Source organism: Poecilia reticulata, chromosome 6 (genome assembly GCF_904066995.2).
Source record: "Poecilia reticulata chromosome 6, P_reticulata-male-v2, whole genome shotgun sequence".
Classification (NCBI taxonomy): Eukaryota; Metazoa; Chordata; class Actinopteri; order Cyprinodontiformes; family Poeciliidae; genus Poecilia; species Poecilia reticulata.
The window spans coordinates 30,307,409-30,328,994 of NC_088835.1; the positions used below are offsets into that span (position 1 = coordinate 30,307,409).

At 40.2% G+C, this 21,586-nt stretch overlaps 1 protein-coding gene across 2 annotated transcripts in view; it reads left to right on the forward strand.

The window, feature by feature from the left end:
• Positions 1 to 21,124, forward strand: part of edc4 (enhancer of mRNA decapping 4) — a 31,068-nt gene extending 9,944 nt beyond the window's left edge. For both annotated transcript variants that reach the window (XM_008436541.2, XM_081608349.1), the window contains exons 12-30: positions 1,275 to 1,455; positions 2,586 to 2,652; positions 2,969 to 3,060; positions 3,781 to 3,965; positions 4,632 to 4,711; positions 4,795 to 4,927; positions 5,855 to 6,144; positions 6,605 to 6,832; positions 7,730 to 7,831; positions 7,928 to 8,071; positions 8,242 to 8,278; positions 8,989 to 9,136; positions 9,237 to 9,392; positions 10,688 to 10,803; positions 11,270 to 11,435; positions 14,264 to 14,450; positions 15,065 to 15,284; positions 17,943 to 18,106; positions 20,358 to 21,124. In XM_008436541.2, coding sequence (XP_008434763.1) covers positions 1,275 to 1,455; positions 2,586 to 2,652; positions 2,969 to 3,060; positions 3,781 to 3,965; positions 4,632 to 4,711; positions 4,795 to 4,927; positions 5,855 to 6,144; positions 6,605 to 6,832; positions 7,730 to 7,831; positions 7,928 to 8,071; positions 8,242 to 8,278; positions 8,989 to 9,136; positions 9,237 to 9,392; positions 10,688 to 10,803; positions 11,270 to 11,435; positions 14,264 to 14,450; positions 15,065 to 15,284; positions 17,943 to 18,106; positions 20,358 to 20,541 — 2,880 coding nt within the window. In that variant the 3' untranslated portion in view covers positions 20,542 to 21,124. The remainder of the gene's footprint in view (positions 1 to 1,274; positions 1,456 to 2,585; positions 2,653 to 2,968; positions 3,061 to 3,780; positions 3,966 to 4,631; positions 4,712 to 4,794; positions 4,928 to 5,854; positions 6,145 to 6,604; positions 6,833 to 7,729; positions 7,832 to 7,927; positions 8,072 to 8,241; positions 8,279 to 8,988; positions 9,137 to 9,236; positions 9,393 to 10,687; positions 10,804 to 11,269; positions 11,436 to 14,263; positions 14,451 to 15,064; positions 15,285 to 17,942; positions 18,107 to 20,357) is intronic.
• Positions 21,125 to 21,586: the final 462 nt, after the last annotated feature.

Here is a 21,586-nt window from a genome sequence, read left to right on the forward strand (position 1 = left end):
GGGCAGAGTACATAAAAAATTTATTCATGTCAGAGTAGAACTATTTCAACATATTTTTACTCAAAAGTAAAAAAGTATTTGGTGAAAAGTACTGAAGTAACTCGAGTAACTGATCAAATTATCAATCATTTAATATTTAAAAATTACATCATCAGACTGAACAGATTATAAAAGTTAAGCTGAAACTAACTTTCCAGTGGAAATTATACTATTACCGCATTTTCCGCACTATAAGGCACCTAAAAACCTTAAATTTCCTCAAAAGCCGACAGTGCGCCTTATATATGGACCAATATGGAGCTACAACAGGTCTAGCAACTACGGTAAGCAGCCGGCGACTTCATTTTCGCCCGTAGAAGAAGAAGCGCACGGTGCATGCTGGGATAGTTGTCAGAATGCAGGTTTGTTAATAAAGTTTGACTGACCTATCTACCTACTGACCTGATAATCGGGTCGTCTGCAGGTCATTTAGCACCAAGTTCTCCACGAATATGCTGTGCGCAAACGGAGAAGGGTGACCATCGTCTGGTGTTATGCAGAAGGCTCTCCTCGCCGACCCGAGTCGGACTGTTTTGTTGACATTCTTTATGTCAACAAAGTGGCTTTAGACATTCATCCGGGGAGCTTCGACTAGGGTTACCAAGGGACCAGCCACTATACATTTAAAGCCTGGGGTGGGGGACGCGCGGGGGAAGAGAGACAGAGACTGCGGTGGCAGCAGCGTGTTGGTTGGTCTGTGTTACCCAGAAAGCAGTTGGGCACAATATCACAACACCAACACCGTGAGTGAAACAATGACTAGGGCAGTCTACTATATAAAGTACTCGGGGACCACTTCTTTACAAATGTAGATGTGTAATAGAGTACGGAACAAATTGGCAACCCAAACTGAAGCGTCTATTCTATGCGCCTTATAATGCGCAAAGAATCAGAGTCTATTCTTTGCGCATTATATATGAAAAAAGTTTTAAAATAGGCCATTCATTGAAGGTGCGCCTTATAATCCGGTGCGCCTTATAGTGCGGAAAATATCGTAAAGTTAATTTCTACTTAACTTTATAATTGTCATTGGAAAACAAAAATTACAGTAATTCACATAAGTAACAAAAAATAAAACATTTTTAACATTTTCCCCTGACAAAAGTTTCTCAAGTAAACGTAACTGAGTAAATGTGACTAGTTACAACCCGATCTGGAGGTTTTTACCATGTTGGGGCCGATACAGATGTGATGTGAGCGGCGCCTCATGGTGAATCCATGTCGTCCTCCTTCAGGTCCTCTATGTGATGGAGCTACGGCAGGACCAGGAGAAGGGCAAAGCGAGCTTCACGGCCGTGTCGGAGTTCCTGCTCACCCACCCTGTGCTCAGCTTCGGGGTGCGCGACGTGACCCACAGCCGCCTGAGGCACACCGAGGTTCTGCCAGCGGAGGAGGAGAGCGAGAGCATGTCGACAGGTGGGCGCTTTCCCCAGCCACACCTGGAGCCAGTCATTCCAGTGAATCTGAGTTGGAAAGATTCTCAGTCCAAATAGAAACAAACACATTGGCTCCTTTATATTATTCAGATTTACTTTAGAACACAGGTGTCCAAAGTGCGACTCGGGGACCATTTGTGGCACGTAGACTGATTTTGTGCAGCTCACAAACATTATTGTGATAAACAATCATATTGTTGTTTTGAGACTTTTTTCAAGTAATATAATGGTAATGGCATAATAATGCAAGAACACACTCAAAGATAATTAAACTTTAATTTCTAATGAACATTCAACACTAAAACTTGAAGACATTTTAAATATCCAAAATAAATAAACAAAATAGCAGAAACAACAAATAAAATTAATTATAAAGTCTCTTTAAACAAAATTATCCTTCAAGAAAAACGGCTTGTTGAGACTAAAACACCAGACTGAAAACTTTCATCCAGTTTTGGTAGAAAGAGAAAAATAATAAATCATGCATATGGACATTTTTAAGCTCATTTTAATTTATCATGTGATTAAATGATTTATTGCTTATTCCAGTTCAAGATTAGACAAATGTATCCCCTTCACCACAGGTGGTTGATGCAGATGGAGACTTTTTGTTTTTACGTTAAACTGGGCAAAGTTATTACAGACGAATAAGACTTACCATAGAAAATGTAAACCCAACAGGCTTTGATGCATCCAGATCTGCTTTTAGTAAATTTATTAAACTTGGCCATGTGTTTTCAATAAAAGTGACTGAAATTGTGTTTTTATTGCTCCAAAAAATGTTTTATTTCATACTTTAGAAATATTTGCAAGAAAGTTTGGTGCATTTTTTCCTCTTTAAACCCTGTTCAGAATCTACTCAGAGGAAAAAAATGAGGGGAAAAACAAGCGCTTTTATACTTTAACTAAATTTTTGGCAGAATTGATCACAAAGTTGATTCTGATAGATGAGGCAGTGTAGTAAACCTGAAATACTGCCACCTGCAGGTGGGAATTAGAATCACTTAATGGTCAATGTTTTGACCAGAAAATGTGGGATAAAATCAGAAAAATGTTAAATACAAACTCATTGGTCCTGATTTAACCAGCTTTTCCTGCTTTCTCCACTAGAGGGCACTCAAGGACCTGCAGAGTCCAAATCTGGGATCCAAATTAAACTCTACTGTGTTCACACAAAGTAAGTTTTCTTCTACTGTCTGTCTGGATGCGGCTAACCTGATGGTAAAACAATAAACTACAATTTTTAAATGACATCAAAGTTGGTAAATGTGACTATTCATTTACCAAAATCAGTGTTTGAAAACTATTAACTTTTTCAATCCAGAACTGTGACTAGTGACAGTTATTTATGCAAAATCAATCAGCAGAGTCACTGCAGAAAGAGTTACTTTAGTGTTTGTTTGTAAAGATGAATCTTGGCGGTTTTTGCAGTAAAAAAAAAGGTTTAAATCAACGTTTCTCTGAATGTGTTTGTCTCCATGTTTGGGTTTTAGGAGTTTGCAGGACGTCCAGATCTGGTTTCAGCCCAACTCGGGGTTCAATACGCCAGGTTTTATTCCCCACTCTGACTCCCAAGATGGTTTTGGTAAGTTAATGTTGAACTGTGCAGTTAAATTAGATGAAGTTTGCTGATTTATGGACGCACCAGTACTAGTTAATAAAATAATATGAAGCAGAAAGACATGATTGATTGATGGATGGATGGAAAGACGGACATTAAAGAAGCAGTAATATGGAGGATTTCCAGTCGATTGAGATATATATTTTTTAATTCTTCAGTCATCAGATTGGAGAAAAGTACTTTCAAATGTTTCAGGAACTCCTGATAATTCAGTTAGCTTCTTTAGAAATCTGGACTGTGGCGCTAGCATTAGCGTTAGCTGCTACAGGCTTAGCATTGAGATGCTATTTTAGGCTTGAATAGCTTCGCAGATAGGCTAACTCCTTTTAGCACAACTTGAACATAACTACGGTCTTTTTCAGCGTCCAATCAGACCGGTGTTTGAGGCAGAAATTAACCCCGTTGGGCCGAGAGAAACCACTATAGCTGCTGTTAGCAGATGTAGCTGGTGCGTCATATTTACAGCCTTGCCAGAAACGCACAAATACAAAGGTTCCACTTGGAACTTTTGCACAAAAACAAATCTGATTAATTGTTTAAAAAAAAATTCACGCATTAAGATCTTTACAATTAATTATTTTAGCATGTTAAATTCCTACTCTAATAAATAAAATGTAATAGGTAAATATCAGTTATTAGAACGATATCAGTCCAGATTGTTTGCTTTGTGCTCGTTTTTCCCAGCTGGGTTTTCGGACCACCTCACCGACCAGAGCTCCGACAAAGATTCTGGAAGCGGCTCGCAGTCCGACCTTAGGAAGATCCCCTCACTTCCTGTTCCCTCTGACTTCCTGTCCAACTCTGGAGCATCCGGCGGGCCGATGCCCAAGCTGATGACTCCCGACGCTTTCATGACACCAAGCACTTCGGTACTGATTGTAACTCCAAACCTTTAGGGTGTCATTTGCAGAGTTGGGTAGTAACTATCTACCTCTACTTGAGTAACTTTTTGGAAAAATTTACTTAGGAGTATTTTCACTACGTTGTACTTGTTACTTTTACTTGAGTAATTAAATTATGAATTAGATTTTTTTTACTCTTACTCTTAAAATTTCTGGATTCTCTACTCTCTGAATGAAAAACATGTTTTAAACAAAAATTCACTGGTGTACTCACACGCCTGCAGTTTTTGTTAAAGTTTCATAAGTTTTGGTTTGAAGAAAAAAATCAGATTAGGATTTTTTTTTGTCTGGTAATTATAGTATTTATACAAATTATTATAATTTGGTCTTTAAAATAGCAATATTTATACAGAGTTTTATGTTTTGGTGCGTCTAATGGTGTAATTTTTAAATATGAATTCATGTATGTTTTGGTTAGTTACTCAGTACTTGAATTGACTTTTCTCCAAGTACTTTTCTTACTATTACTCGAGTAATTTCTTGGACGGCTACTTTTTACTTGAGTAAAAATATGTTGAGTTAGTGATACTCTTGAGTACAATTTTTGGGTTCTTTATCCAGCTCTGGTTATTCATAATTTTTTGTAACTCAGCATCTTTTTGGCAGCATAATATACGTTTTGTGACTCTGTAGGTACCTGCGTCTCCTGGCAGCAGCGCCAGCAGTCTGACTATAGTTACAGCCATGAGCAGCAACTCTGACTCGACAAATAGGTGAGCGTCTCTGTAAATATTATTGATATTTATCACAGAGAGCACTTCCTCCATATGATTTGTGGTGATTTGTTTCTCTGCAGAGCCATGGACGATGTCAGTCAGAGTCCCATCAGAGGAGAAAACAACGGCGGCGGCAGTTTGGGTCTCTCTGTCGCCACCAGCAGTCCGAGGGCTGCACCTGCAGTTCTGCTGCCCGGACTGGAGAATCTGCAGGTAAGGCATAACGCCGAGTCCTGACTGCTTCTCAGATTTCACTTCCTAATAGAGTAAATTCCTGTTGTAAAAGTTTTAATAAGATGTTTGCATTTAAGATTAAAAAAAAAACATCTTTGTAAAAGTGTTTCAGTCAAAACTTTGCTCAGTTCAATTTCACTAAAGAATTGCTGTTACAGCATTTTAGGCAATAAAATATTCATTCTCTCATTTAAAAATGAAGTTTATTAATTGTTTAAATGCATCTTTTAATGTATTTCTAATATTGTATGAAAAACCTTTAGTGGTTAAATTAAGAATCTGGACAATGTGGTAGAATATTTTTTGCCGCGTTATGCTGTTAATCACTAAGGGATGATTAACAGCACGCTAGAATAATCCATTACTAAAATTGTTGTTACGGAAAAGTTCCATGTCCTTCACCTCTTTGATTGAAGTTTTTGGTAATACATCAATCTGCATTTGCAAAGTAATCTAAAAGTAATATGATCTTGAGCTGCAAAACACAAAGGGCTGCAACGAGCGATTGTTTTAATTATTGATTATTCTGACAATTAATGGGAAACAATTTTTTTTTTGCCAGGTTCTGCAGATTTTTTAATTAACCACTTAAGCTTATTTTATAAAATTTAAAAATATATAAAAATGAAGACAAACAAATCATTCATTTTTAGAGTAGGAAAATAAATATTTCGTTGCCTAAAATGCAATAGCAGCATTCCTTTAGTGATCGCTTGATCATTTGTTCCAACATGTGAAAAGCTCTGGTGATATTTTTTATTATTTGATTAGTGTTTGGATTGCAAAAGGTGCTTAACAGGATATTTATTTATTTATTTATTTACAGAATGTCATTATTTAGGAGATGATAAATTTGCTTTGTTTTAACTGTACCGATCCTCAGCTGTTTCCTGTGTTTTCCTCTAGGCTCTGGCTTCCCCCAGCGGCCCTCTGGGCCTCGACTCGCCTCAGGTCCCAGATTCTCCTCTGCTGCTGCCGCTGGCCTCGCCGACCCGGGCCCGCTCCCCAGACGTCATCTCCTCCGCCTCCACCGTGATGTCGCAGGACATGCCGGAGATCGCGACGCAGACGCTGCAGCTGCAGCGCAGCCACGGCCTGGAAGCCCTGCAGCTTCCTGCGCTGCAGACGGACAGCATGGCCTCCGCTGCGTGTGCTCTGCACCTCTTGACGTCGCCGCGCGCCGCCACCAACAATGGGTACAAGCAACCAGGCAGCACTCATTGATTGATTGATTTCCTATTTTATTTCACTCTTTTGCTCTTCCTTTCTTTTTATTTTGCTCTTTCTGTTTTTCTTTTGTCTGTTTTTTTTTTTTTTGTTCGTTCCTTCAGCTTGTTTGCTCTCCTTTTAACTCTGGCTCTTTCTTTCACTCTAGCTGATACTGTTTCTTTCGCTTGTTCTTTCTTCCACTCCTTTTGTGTTTCTCTCGCTCTTTTTCTCATTCTTTTGCTTGGTCTTTCTTTCGCTCTTTTGAAATATTTCAGCAGAACAAATCCAGGGAAAAACAAACATGACTAAAACATACAAATTCCAACAAAGATATTTTGTAAAACTCAAGTATTTGAAAACGAGGCAGGAAGAATCATCGACCTGTTTATCATTAATGTCTATAGTAATAAGTCAGAACCAACCTAGTTGTTTTCTTTCTTCCTGTAGTTTGTTGCCCCTTGAACTCGGAGGTGCTGAGGGGTCGTCGATGGCGGACGATTCGGAGTCCAGACTCGGTAACAAACCGTCTCTTCTGGAGAACACGTTGTCGCAGGAAAACACTGGGGTCAGCGGAGGGTCGTCGGATGGCAGCGTTAGCCACACGTCATGGCCGGCGGCTCCAGACATCACCAGGGAGACCAGGAACAGCCTCAGGGACAACGGGCTGGGAGAATGGTCAGTCTGTTTCAGTCCCTTTGTTCAATCTTTATGAAAAACTAAAGACAACACGGCTCATCGGACAGAAAATAGGATTTTTCTTTCCATCACTTTATTTCCCAAATTAGGCTATCTCCAATTGGCTGGAGATAGCCTAACAGTTTTTCTTTTGTCTGAATGCTGCTTCTCCATGTTTGGTTCTGGGGATGCAGAGCAGAACCAGAAGACCTGAGGGGTCTGGAAGGTTGATACAACAGCAGCAGATCTTTAATGTATTGTGGTGATAAGCTGTTCAGTGATTTATAAACAGACAAAAGTTTTAACATCTGTTCTCTTTTTGGAAGGACTGTAGAACTGGGTGATGTGCTCTATCTTCCTGGTTTTAGTCAGAACGCCAGCAGCAGCATCTGGATCAGATCCAGGTGGAGGATTGATTATTATAGTCAGACCTATAAAGACTCTGCTGCAGTAATTGATGCAAAGATAAACGAGTGGATGAGTTTCCTAGTTCTTGTTGCTACATTAGTCCTCTAATCCTAGAAATGTTCTTTAGGTGACAGAATGCCGACTTTGCAACTGTCTTTATGTGGTCTTTAAGGTTCAGGTCAGAGTCCATCACTACACCATAGATAAACTTCTTTCAGCCTCTTATTGGGTTCAAATATCTGATTGGCTGGTTTGGCAACACATTATTTTCATCGACATTAGTCCTTTAATCTGGAGATGCTGCTCAAGTGATAGAAGGCCGACTTTGTAACTGTCTTCATGTGGCTCTGAAGGTCCAGATCCAGGTTTCACCCTGATCTGTAGTTTCTTGCTGTAATAACTTACTCTAGATCGCTCCTCTTTAGGCCCAAAGATAAAAACTTCAAACTTTGTTTTGTTTGTTAACTAATTGTTTCACCTGTCTTGCAGTTTGAGAGAGGAGTCAAGCGAGCGCCGCTTGAGCTCTCCCTACCACCGGCGCTCCTACCACCTCGCCCAGCACGACAGCCAGGATGTCGGCGCTGACCAGAGGTGACTCCAAGCTGTGCAGCTTCATTCACTACATGATTGCAGAGACTTCCTCTGAAGCTGCGGTCGCTGTTGAAACTTTGACGTTTCTGTGTGCAGCGATCCCGATGACGAGATCGCCAGCCTGGCTTCGTCCTCTGGGAACTGCGGCTCTCGCTCCTCTCACAGGATGCCGGTGAAAGACTGGAAGAGCTCGCCACGAGGCTCACCGAAACTGAAGAGGAAACTCAAGAAAGATGACGGGTATGTTCGAAACTAAAAAAAGCTAAATGTCTGCTTGATTATTTCTCTGTTTCTTGACTCTAAAACTGCTCATTTCTCTTTAAATTGTGCTAAAGTTGTAATGAAAATGGATGCAACAGTTAGGGAAATGTTGCTTACACATTTTGAGGGACGTTTTCTCTCATTTCCAGTGAATCTTCTCAGCCCAGGCACATGGATCCCGGTCAGGTACAGTTGGCTAGTAACTTGTTAAATTTAATTAATTACATCTACTTCAGTAAATTCTTTGAAAAAATATACTTTTAGGACTATTTTTACTATGTTGTACTTTTTACTTGAGTAATTTTATTAGGAAGTATCTCTGCTCTTATTTGAGTAAAATTTCTGGGTTTTCTACCCACTAAATGAAAAACAAAAATTTTTCAACCAGACACAGACACACACCTGCTGTTTTTGTTGAAGTTTCACAAGTTATTTAAAACTTGTGAAAATGATTTGGAAAGATTTTATGTTGTCTGATTTTGTTATTGTTGCTTATATGAATTACTATCATTTTTGTCCTTAAAATACTAAAATTTTGGTCCAGCTGCTTCTCTCAACCCACTAGGGGTTAATTAAATAATCACTAATTATTGTGTTCAAGTTGTGCTAAAAGGAGTTAGCCTGTCAGAGATGCTATTCAAGCCTAAAAATAGTTTCTCAATGCTACCCATGCAGCAGGAGCAAAGACGCTCAGGCTAATGTCGGCGTCCACAAGCTGAGTAGATAGAATAACACTTTGCACCAAGCTGATGGCTGAATAACCTAAATAACAGATTAAGGTCATGTGTCTAAATTTACCATCAAAAAGGGTTTTTGAATTGAAAATTTGCTTAATTTGTTACGTTTTGAATAAAATGCAACAAAATAATTACAGACTCCTGTTTGGTGTTCTGCAGTTTAACACAGAGACTCAGGATGAGCTCCTGATGCTGCTGCGCAGCCAGCAGAGGGAGCTAGCGGATCTGTGTTCCCTGGTGGAGACCATGCCGGGAACTATCATGGCGCAGGTGGAGCACGTTCTGATGAAGCACCAGGAGCAGGAGCGTATCCTCCACGCGTTTCCTCCTCTAACATGAGGCGCTGCATTGTGTTTGCTGTGAGGTTTGTCTGTCTGTCGTTGAGCCTTGACCCTCGGTGGCCTCAGAGCGCAGACTGGACCGAGCTCTGGCCGAGAATCAGAACCGCCAGCAACAGCTTCACGAGCAGCTGAGCCAGCAGCTGAGCCACGCCCTCAGCACGGCGCTGACCAACAGGATGGACAAAGTCCTGAGAGAGGAACTAAAGAAAGCAGTTCCTCAAAGTAAGCTAATCGTTTTACCATAGCAACTGACCGCAACGCCACTTTATGTTTCTGGATCCAACATCAAAAACATTCTCCACACAAAGAACAGAACATTCAGTCCATTACAGTTTTATGTTTTCAGGCTTGATGTTTATTTCACTATTATTAATAAGTGATCGCTGTGATTAGATTAGCTACCACTGCTATTAGCTAAGCTAACACAGCGGTGGTTGATTTAAACACCTGCTCTGCTGATGATCTGTCTAACTCGGTGTTTAGTTTGCCTTTTATTTTATTTTGTAACTGAACCAAAACACACCGAATTCCACATCACATCTACAGGTTATGGATGTCAAAGTCCAGGTAGCATAACTGAGCTACTTCCCTCTCCCTCGCTCATTAAAACTTTCCCCTGACCTTATCTAGTCATGTTAGTGTTGACAATTTGTAGCAATGCACTGCGTTTATATCATGCATACATTCAAGATTAAGCGGTAAAACCAATGCTAGGCCTTGTCAGCCAGCAGCTTTTTGCCCTCCAGCTGGAAGCTGGTGGCGGGATCTTGCATGTGTGACGTCACCCTGCAAGGGATCCAGCAGTAGCACAGTCAAACAAATAAAAAAATAATACAGTAGTTTAATTATTAATCACCATGCACAAAATATTGTGCATGGTATCCAGGGCTGTTTAACCCAGCCCTGGATAAAATGCAGCAGTTTTTTTGTTTTACTGTTTTTCAGGCGATCTGTGAAATATTTTCTGGTTTTCTGGCCTTTTAAGACTTTAAGGAAGCTGTAACTTCAGGGCTTGTTTTGAACACTTTGTAGTTTTATTCCAGTCATTGTTTTTTTTTTTCATCATAATTTTACACCAGGAATCTGGGTTTTCTGACCAGAAGAGCGAGATCCAGATGTCCCTCCAGAACCCGATGGCGGCGCATGGTTGCATTAATCTTGCAGCAGATAATGAACTGCATCCAGGAAGCATTTAAAATAAATTCACATGGTCACTGATGAGCTGCTTTTTTGTTTTGTCACTTTGAAATGCTCCGAGTCAAAGTGCAGAGCAGGCTGTGCATCAATAAATGATGCTGTTATTTAATGCTTGAGATAATTCTGAGCATAAGTAAACTTAAATATAGCAAAGAGCGCTGAGGTGTGTTGATGTCGGACTAAAACGCTGCCGTCTCTGGAGAAACGTTTCCCCGCCTCGCACTCAGAGTAGAAAAGTCGGGGTTTTTTTTGCTCGTCTAATTATAGACACGCTCCTGCTAATCTTTCCCCCTACTTTCACTTTATTTGACATTTTACAGCCATTTCTAAGAGTCTGGAGCCGGTGACGGGGCAGCTGAACAACTCGATCGCCGCTAAGATGGCCGCCGTGGAAGTCACGATTAAGGACATCGTCATCAAAGTGGTTAAATCCAAGGTAGGCCGACCAGTTTCATAGCTCAGGGTGGCCAAAGTGCGGCTCGCGGGCCATTTGTGGCCCTCAACTGAACTTCAAAAATGATACACATTTGCAGATTGAGAGTTTTAATTTGCATTCAGGGTAAAATTACTACCAACTTAATTCTCTTACAAAGTTTTCATGTTTTTATAACCAAGTTTTAAGAAAAGGTAAAACCATGTTATCCGTAGTTTTCCTCAAAAGCTTGACTTCTGAAACTCAGAAAAATTCTAAGTTGTTTTCTAGAAAATTTATCAGATTAATCACTTAATTTAATTGTCATAAAATCTACAATAAATAACATTTGAAAAAAATGTAAAATAAGAAAATTGGGCTAGTTCATTTGCTGAATTTTGGTCGGTTTTTGAGTGAACGCTTTTGGCCCATGTGGCGCAAAGTTTGGACAGCACTGGGTTAGTTCTAACTTGTCGTGTGTTTGGACCAGAACACTACGGACGCCATGGGCCGGGCCGCGGCGGAGGCCATGCAGGGCCCCATCCAGGCCGCCTACAAAGACGCCTTCCAGAGCACAGTGCTGCCCGTGTTTGAAAGAGGCTGCCAGTCCATGTTCCAGCAGATCAACGACAGCTTCAAGCAGGGCACGCAGGACTGTAAGGCCGCACAAGTTAACACTGTGGACTGCTCACAATCTGTAACTTTCACCTCGAAAGGCATCACCTCTACATCGACGATTTCACTCAGTGTCTTAAAGGGGCAGTGTCATGTAAAGTCAACTTTTTTTTTAGCTTTACATCATGTTATGATGTTTTAATCTCAATGGCAAAACATCTAGTTGGACGTTCAAGTCACAGCTCTTCCCCTGCTCCTTATGACTAGCCAGCAGCAATTAGCAAATACTTTGAGGAACTGCCGTCATTATAGGAGCTACTGCTCAGTTTAACACTGGTAAATACATTAAAGGATTAATAAAGGAGCCAGAAGAGTTTCAGAAAGAGCAGGAGTTTTAAAGAGACAGAAGCCCAATTTCAAGGTGTTCAGTTTCTTTTAAGTCATGTTTGATGTATGCAGCATTTTTGTGACAACTGAATTTAAGATAATTAATTGATTGTGCTATAAAATGGCTGAAATATGTGACACTGCCTCTTTAAGAGTATTTGACTCACATTATTGAAGTGGTGAACGTTGGCGGCAGGCAGTTGGGTGAAAAACCTCAAAACGAAAAGCACAGAAGCGGCTACGGCTATTTTATTTAACACTAAATAAACTCACTGTATACAATAACCAACTTCCTAAACAAACAGGTTTCTGTACTTTTAAAACTCAGATATTTTCTAAAAATCTATTAGTATATAATACTTAGTAACCCAGGATTTTTGACCAAATATATCAACACATTTTTATCCAACTTTATGTTGTCAAAGCGTCTCTAGCCAATATTTATAAACCACATGAAAAATGATTTTTTTAAATATTTTGTAAATATTTTTTTATATAAATTATTACTAAAACAACTTAACAAGTATTCGAACCATATATGTGTGTGTGTGTGTGTTTCGTCCCCATTTTAGTTAGACCTTAGACAACCAAGTGCAACTTTTAGGCTGTTTTATTTTATTTCATTTTTAAATGTGACCTGTTTGATTGCAATTCGCCCAACTCATTTTTTGCCAAAGGCAACATTTTTTATTTATTTTTTTTTTCAAAAATCTCTCTTCATTTTCAGAAGGTGACAATTAAAAAACTGTTCAATAGTGAAATCAAAGTCATGTATGGATTTTGTTTGCTGTGCTGGTGCTCCAGTCATTGAAGGTCATTGAAGTATTTTCCAGGTCTGAATGAGTATAGAGTGAGAAAATGGGGGGGAAATATTTCTATTTTCTTCAACACATCCATTTTTTCTCTTTGAAATATCTGCCATAAATTCACAGTCAAGTTTATTTTTTGTTATTTACAGTCGTAAAATGTGGCCGATAAAGCTCTGGCAAGAAAAGAAAAAAGCTTTTCCACCCGCATTGTTATCCTCAGTGTTGAGTTCAGGCTCTGTATTGAAGTTGTTTGTGTTTCTCCGTCTGGTTGGTGTCAGGGGTCAGATCGTCTGAGCACACAGACAGCAGATCTTCTCTATAGGTTCGCCTAGATTGGAGCCTTGAGACTCAAACGGTCTGAATGTGCAGAGAAGCGTCCCACGTGTCTGCAGAGTCAAACACTTCCTCTGTTTTACAGTAAAGCTTCCCGTTGGAGAAGACTGGAGTTTCTTTGTTATTTTTATTATCTATTTTTTTTTTTAGATGTCCTGCGGCTTTAAATTCAGGCTAGAAAGGAGGGAGACAAGGTGACACGAGATCCTGCGATAGAGTAACGTCTGTTATGAGCAGTCTCTGAAGTTTAATCCACACAGATGGAGAGCGCACACCTCTTCCCATTTAAATGTAGTCAGTGTGGAGTGATTAAATATTGACTGAAGCCGCAGCATTAGCATCCGAGCTGCTGCATCACTTCAGGCCCGACGCAGCTAACGCTTACCGCATCATATGATTGCAATTATTTCACATAAAGAAGATCATTTGACGGATAGCAGGACACAAAAGCTATAAACAGGCTGTGCAGAGAGAGTCCATCTATTGAAATGAGCAACTAAAGACTGGTGTACATGCATTTAACAAAACAAAGTGATCAATATGCTTTTCTAAAAGTAAAACAAAAATGAGACATTTTTATGCTTTGTTTCACATCTAAACCCAGTTCAAGAGCACTGGGCCCAGTTTTAAACCCAGTAAAAAAATATCTATTTATTTTTGTTTTTCTTATTTCTATATTTAAAAAAATGGTTTTTATTTTTTTATTGCTATTCATGTATATATATTTAAGTAAAATTATCTTTTGTATTTAATTATCTTTTATTATATGGTTTTATTTTTATACGTAAATGGATATTAGGCCAAAAGAAGCTATGAAAAAAAGCCTTGCTGCTGTTTTTTGTTTTTAAGAAAGCGTGTTGTGTCTCTTGGTAATTAAAAAATTATTCAGAAAATTAATATCAAAAAATGATTAATGGAGTGCGGGGTAAAAAATGCAAATTGTGTAGTGATGAACCAAAACTAATGGTTCCCATCTGGATGTAAATTAATGTAAAATGCAGAATTTCAGAGTTTTATCTTTTAGATGATGAAATAAGACATAAAATGTGGAAAGTCTGACATATTGTTCACACTTATTTATCAGCTCATTTTAGGATTGAGGATAAAATATAATTTACTTTTTAAAAAGTTTTCTTGTGTAGTTTATTAACTTCAAACACCTGAACAACTAAAAATGCTTCTAATAAACCTAATTTAACAAATCTTTGAAGCATCTATTAGCTTAAGCTAAACTTGAAACGCTAAAGTTTGAGTCCTGTCACTCAGCGTTGCCATGACAACCTGCTCTGAGCGGAGAGGAGTGTGTGTTTTTCTGTCGCCAAGTTGTGTTTTCTCTGCAGACATCCAGCAGCTGGAATCCCACCTGAAGAGCCGGAAGCAGAGGGAGCAGGAGGCGCGGGACCCGGTGATCGGCCAGCTGCAGCAGGCGATCGACGGCTTCCAGAGCTGCACCGATCAGCTGGCCAGCAGCGTCTCTGCCGCCGTACGAGCCGAGGTCCAGCACCAGATGCAGGTGGTGGTGGGGAAGTACGTACCTGCGCTGCGGCCGAGACGCGCCGCCTTTAAAAACACTCCTAGGGTTTTCTGAAGTATGCTTGAAACAACATAACCAGATCTAATTTAGCTTTTCTCAGCAATTACGAACTTTGTTTCAATAGTTTTGGTACCACAACAAAGCAAACACTTGGAAGTGTAAGCGTCACAGAAAATGAAGATGGAACATAAATAATTTGGATTTTTTTTTTTGTCCCTCACCAGAATTGTCTTTGCCTCATACGTTATATAAACCTTTTAGACGGAGCTGCATTAGTTGCTATTTTCTAGCTGATCACCGATTCCAATTTTGGCCAATATTTTTTTGGTAAATTAAGTTAATTTACAGAAGTTTCAATAAAAATTTTTTTTAAAAATACCTACATTGACAATTTATTGTCCAGCAATATTTATCTATGCTAGATGTAATGTGTGGTAACGGACTGCAGAGTAAAAATAATAAAACTCAATCGTGGGACTAATGTAAGAGCATAAATTTGATACGGTCTCTTGTTTGCCAATTCATTTCCCAGCCTCAGATTGAGCAGAAGAGCTAGCTACTGCGCTAACAGCGCCGCATTCAGGCAGTAAGTCTGTGTCTCCTCCAGTCTGCAGGAGTCCATCCTGAGCCACTTGCAGCGCATCGTGAAAGGCGAGGTGAGCCTGGCGATGAGGGAGCAGCAGGCCGTCGTCACCTCCAGCATCATGCAGGCCATGCGCTCCGCCGCCGGGACGCCCGTCCCCACCGCACACCTGGACTACCAGTCACAGCAGGCCAACATCCTGCAGCTGCTCCAGCAGGGCCAGCTCAACCAGGCCTTCCAGCAGGTACCGACTCGACCCAGACACCACAGGTCACACTAGACGTCTTCGTTGTCCGTCATTTTGACTGACGGCGTCAAAAATATTCCGTCATATTCTATTATTATGCTTTGGTTTTTAAATGTTATTGACATAGGCTGTTTTGATGCCTTTAATTTTTATGTGTTTTAATATTCAACACATTAAACAGACAATCCAGATCCCATCATACATTAATCAGGCAGATGAACAAATCTGACTTTTCACTGCATTGATAAAAAAATCACTGATAGGACAATGAAATGAATCGACTCCACTTAAGTTATGAAGAGAAGGAATATTCTGTCAACACAAACCCTGCCAGTCGCTCTGATGGGCTAAACCGCCGGTGTCCAAACGTTTTGCACCACAGGCAAAATCCACAAGTTGAAAGTCCTCAGGAACCAAAATGAGCTTTTTGTCTCCATTGAAAAAAATGCAAAAATACTATTATTGTGAATTCTCACTCCTTTATCTGCACCATAATAAATTCAAATAGTAAAATTTTTACAGAAACCAACATTGGTCTGAAATATGCCTTAATATTTACATTTATTTAACTTTTTGAGCCAATTATTTTCTGTTTTGTCTGTTTTTGGTTCATAGCCAGCAGTAAAACCCAGAATTTTCTTTTAAAGCCTTTGTAGTTTGTAGGCCAAGTTTGTTTCAGAGTAAAAGTTTCTGGATGTTTTGTGGCTGTGATCTGCTAATTAAAAAAGAAAATATTTGTTTTGGACATTTTCCTTTTACGATATAAACTCTAAATGGAAATCTCACCCTAAAATAATTTGTCAGCTTTATCTGCCAAATTTGCATTGGTTTTCAAGTGCAGTCAGCGGCCATACAAACTCATTCCAGGGACCACAAATGGCCCTCGGGCCACACTCTGGGCACCACTGGGCTAAACCGTTTATTTACACATTAAGCAGGGATTCATTCACTGTAAAAACACAAAATATTACCAAAATTTTGATCCAGGTTTTACTGCAAATATCTTATTAAAATGAGACAAAACTAAGTTATAAGTAACTTTTTAGCAAGATGTAAGATATTGATTTAAGTCAATAATTCCTAATATTGATGAAGTAACTTTCCCATTGGCAGATTATTAAACCTGTAACAAGACATTTTTCCCATCATATACATGAAACAATCTTACAAACGAGCATTTTTTCATCAATATTAGGAATTATTGACTTAAAACAAGCTAATATATGTTGCTGAAAAGTTACTTGTAAGTTAGTTTTGTCTTATTTTATGTTTACTAAGACATTTGCACTAGAAACTTGATCAAAATACTTGGTGATATTTTCTGTTTTTGCTGTTTTATGTGTCTCGTCTTCCCCCTGCGCTTTGTTTCTGGAAATGCTTTTAACTGTGAACAAGCTCAGCATTCTTATTTTTGTTTTATTGTTTGTTTGGTTTTTTCCTCCTGCAGCTCTTCTGGAAGTTGTTTACAGCTCGTCTGGTTTTAAAGTTCCTGATTTTTCCTGTCATGTCTCTCAGCCTGCTGCGGCGGGGAAACATCCTCTCTATAAATGTTTAAAATCTCGACTCATTCATCTCTAATAGGGGTTAAAAATGGTTGTTCCCTTCAGCCAGGAGCTGCAACTAATGATTACCTTCATAATCAATTATCTGGATGATTAATTTTCTAGAAAAAATGAATCCTTTTCCATACACTTTTAGAAATGCATTAAAAGATGCAAGGCAACAAATAACTGAAAGCCTTTTTCAAGAAAATAAACATGTCTAAAATGCAATAATGTAGGATTCCTTTAGTGAACACATGATCATTTGGAGATTAATTGATTAATTTTGGGATAAACTGATCATTAGACAGCAAAAGGTGCTTAATGTGAGATTTTCTTTTGTTTTATTTGAACCAGGTGAAGTTAGAAAATGCCACTCGAGTTCTGGGTAGGACAGATTTATAAGAAGGATTTTTATCTTTTTTTTGTATATTTCGATATGATATATCAGGGTTTTGACTTCACTTTCATTTTGTGCCACAACAAGATCACAAATGTCCTCAAAGGGCCGACTGTGGAAGAAAATATTGATAAAACTACCTATTAACTATTAAACAGCTGTCTCTGTTACTTAAAGTTAAATAATATGGAATATCTTTTCACATTGATTCAATACAGATAAAACAGCTTTGATTTAATTGATAAAATAACATTTAAAAACATAAATGTTACCGTGAATGAAAAACATGTTTTAACCAAAACCTCACCAGGCAGACACACCTGCTTCTACTCTGACTTGACTAAAATATGCTGAAGTAGCGATACTCTAACTTAATGACAATCTTTGGGTGCAAACTTCAGCTGGTTCACAGCATCTTTCTCAAACTGGGTGTTGTTTTTTTTTTTGCACTGGAACCAGTTTGATAAGGAGAAGAAAAAGTATTTGTCCCACTTTGGGTGACGTGTTGAATAATCAAGGCTTTGCTGCTGAGGTAACATCAGTGGTTGAGCTTATCCAGATCCTCCCTCTTTGCCGTTCAGACACGCCAAAACGCCTGTGTGTAAATATTTGCTCTGCTTCTTGTTAATGCTGGTAAATCCTCCCAGCCTGACGTCGTCGTCATCCAACCAGATCTGTGTCGTCGAATGACGCTGCCCCTGTGTTGCACTGCAGGCTCTGTCTGCGACGGACCTGAACCTGGTTCTGTACGTGTGTGAGACCATCGACTCCCAGCAGGTGTTCGGCCAGACGCCGTGCCCCCTGAGCCAGCCGGTGCTGCTGTCGCTGATCCAGCAGCTGTCCTCCAACCTGGCCACGCGCTCCCAGCTCAAGATCAGGTGAGGAAACGCAACCGATCCCAGTTACTTCTGTTCATTTTGGTCTAAGGGGCCATGTATTCCTTATGCTGGTCACTAGATGACTAAAAAGGAAACTTTCAAAGAAAAGTAAATAGTTTTTTGTTTAAATTACACATTTTTCAGTTTAGATTAAAGTGGCAGAATTAAATACTTTTTTTACTTTTTTTAGCTTTACAAAAGGTTATAATGTTATTTCCTGGAGCGTTGCTTTGATTTTTTTTCATGCATGTTTCGGGAATCCTTTAATCTCCATGGCAACCATTCACCTGGTCGGACATAGCTCCGCCTTCGAGGCACAGCTCCTTCAGACTAGCCAGCAGCAATTAGCCAACACCTGTTGAATCTGCTGAGCTCATTACAGGAGCTACCTCTCAGTGGAAAAAAACACCCAGCTGGTTTTTCCTTAATTTAACCAGATAAACCCCGTTGGGATCTAGATCTCATTTTCAAGAGGGACCTGGACACAGCAACCTGGTTTTTGGCAATAAATTGTTTTTTTTGGAGTCTGGAAAATCACAAATCAGCAGGCACCACCTGTTACCTAGCAACCCCAACAGAGTTCTGCCCATTACTTAGCAACCCAAATTGAGTTCCAGCATGTTTGGTCAGCCAGTTTTACCGCTTTATACACTGTACAATGGCTGCTGGAAAAGACAAGACTTTTGTTTTTGACTTACCATCCAGAATTCACTTTCTGCATTCTTGTTGTTTGTGCAGGAGGCTCCCCCTCTGCTTTTCAAAGATGTATAGCTGTATAATTGCACATCTTTTTGCGACTTTATTACAACCTTATTCTAGTATTATGACTTTATTACCATTCTGATTTTATTCTTGTACTTTTATGACTTTATTCTTGTCTGAGTTTATTCTCAAAATATTATGACTTTGTTTTCATCATTTTATTTTGTCTTAGTGTGAAAACCAAAAAACTGGTTCAAAATGTTTTTCTTTTTATTCTTAAATATTTTATCTTCGTGTTTTAATTTTTTCCTCTAATCCTCCTGCTGGTCTCTAATCTGAACTGCTGCAATCTGAAGCAGCTCAACCTGCAGAAACGTCTTAATTAAAACTTCTAAAAACTCGTCCCGCCCCTTCCTCTCCCACTCAGCGATAAAACGCCCCTCAGCCTTCGGACTAAATTATTTCCTCACATTTGATCTCCACAGTTGGGCCATTACGCGGCGCCCCCTGTGGGCGGAGCGGCGGTAAAGTGCTGACCCCATCACGCCGCTCCGTCTGCTGCACGGCTGTCCGGGGAGCTAGCTCCGGGTTTTAGCTGCTCTCTGCTGCTCCGCTCCGTCCTCGTTCTCCTCTGCTTTATTGTGTCCTATAAAAGAACAAAAAAAGAGCTTCCTGCACCCACACTTTTCAAGACAGCGGCGTGCAGCTTCTTTTTATTCTTAACTTTGGCTTATTGTTTGAAGACTTTTCTTGCGCTGCAGAGACAGAAATCATGGAATCAGGCGATGGGAGTGTGACTGTAAGTCACGGCCTGTGCGGATGAAGGCGTCTCCTGATTGGAAGCAGCTCATAAACGGCGTCGTTATCCTCAGAAACGGTGACCTCAGTGGGGTCGTTGCGCGCTGGACGATGCGGAGCGGCAGTTTAAGCCGCTGCTGTGTGTTTTTAAAGGTGCGGCGCAAACGTAGCAGATGAGTTATTAACAGCTCAGAGTCTGCGCCGCGGCGGCGTTACAGGCCCGTTTCACAGCGCGCCGGTTTAATGGGTCTGCAGCGGAAACCCGACACCGTCCCGCCAGATGTCCGACCCGAAACGATTAATTAAGGAGTTAAATGTTGAGCAGCGGAGGACGAGAAGATAGGAGGAACTGGGGTCAACATAAACTCAGAACCGGCTTCATTCAACAAGGAATAAAACTAATATTTGATGTAAACCTAAATATTCTGGACACCCATTTGCAGCATGAAAGAAAAAATAAAACACCAACTGAGTGTAAATTGGTGGGAAGTTTTTGTCTTCAAGCCGAAACAAATATCAAAACTCATAATTTCAAGTTTTAAATCACAATTATGATACCTGCAGCATAATTATCTCCTAATTAGAACTTCAGAAGTCAAAAGGATGAACTTGTAATTATGATTCATTCTTTAAATGATGACTTTGAAAGTTGAGATTATGACATATTCTCACAATTTTGACTTTAAAAATCAAAACTATGGTTTTGAAAGTTTAAATGTTGGTTGTTATCCTTTGGTCCTCCCTCTCCCAGCTACCTGGAGGACGCAGTGATGAATCTGGACCACAGCGAGCCGCTGACCAGGGACCACATGTCGTCGGTTCTGGCCCAGGTCCGATCCAAGCTGCTGGCCTTCCTGCAGCAGGACCCGCACAGTCCGCTCAGCAAGCGGGCGCGCGGCCTGCTCCTGATGCTGCATGGAGTCGTCAACCACTAGGCCTGCAGGCGACTCCAAACGAATGTTTTAGTGCTGAAGCTTCAGGGAACGTCCGCCTCCTGATCTTTACACCAGAAAAAAAACCAGAAAACAAAAAAAAAAGAGAAGATTTTCAGTTCCTCCCTCCGCTGGACGCCGATAATCAGGACAGGTTTGACATTCCGGTCGCCTTCAGCCGAGCGCGGAGACGTCTGGCCTGGAAATGTCGCCTTAAGAGCAAAAAGCTGACCTTTTTTTGTTGTTTCTGCGACGGGGAATTCAGCAATTCCTGCAGCCCATCAGGGCGACCACAGGCATGCCGGGTCCCGGAGGCATCCTGTGTTTCCTTTCCGTTATTTCCTAATTGGCTGGAGGTGACATTCACGCCCCCAACTCGAGAACCCGCTCATGTTCATGGAGATGATTCCTTTTTCTTTTTTCAGGATTTAATAAGGTTATTCGTTTAAAATCAGGAGCAGTCCAGGAATCCATCGCCGTCCACCTCGTTTTTTATATAAAGAGCATTTAGTATTTGTAAGCCATGTATACTTGCTTTAAATCTCAGAGTAGCTTAATAATAATAATAATAAAAACGTAAACAGGATTATTACTGATAAATCACCAGGATGTTTGTGAACTGAATGTGCAGTTACTCCTCTTAGGCTCTAGGGGGCAGCACTCACTTGGACCCTTCGTTTTCTACAGAAAAGAAATCCTGTTTCTTCTTTTGTTTGTTTTGCAGAATAAACTGAGATTTCTGTTAAATATCGGAGCTGTTTGACTCACAGGGTAGATTTGGATTGTAAAATGAAACAAAATCATCTGGGGTGATTCGGATCCGTCGGACCCGTCTGGAAAGTGCCTTACCGCGTTTCATCCGCTCCTGACGGCGGCCATGGTCGAACCGCAGAGGAGAACCTGGACCTCTTGTTGACAAACATTTTGGTTGAGAACGAGAAAAGCGGCGGTTCTGTTTTTCTGTTTTCGACTACTAGCGATCTGCAAAGTTTTTCTTCCTCTTTCTCTCCGTTGTGTTTGTTTCCTCCGGTTTGGATGGCTCTGTTTA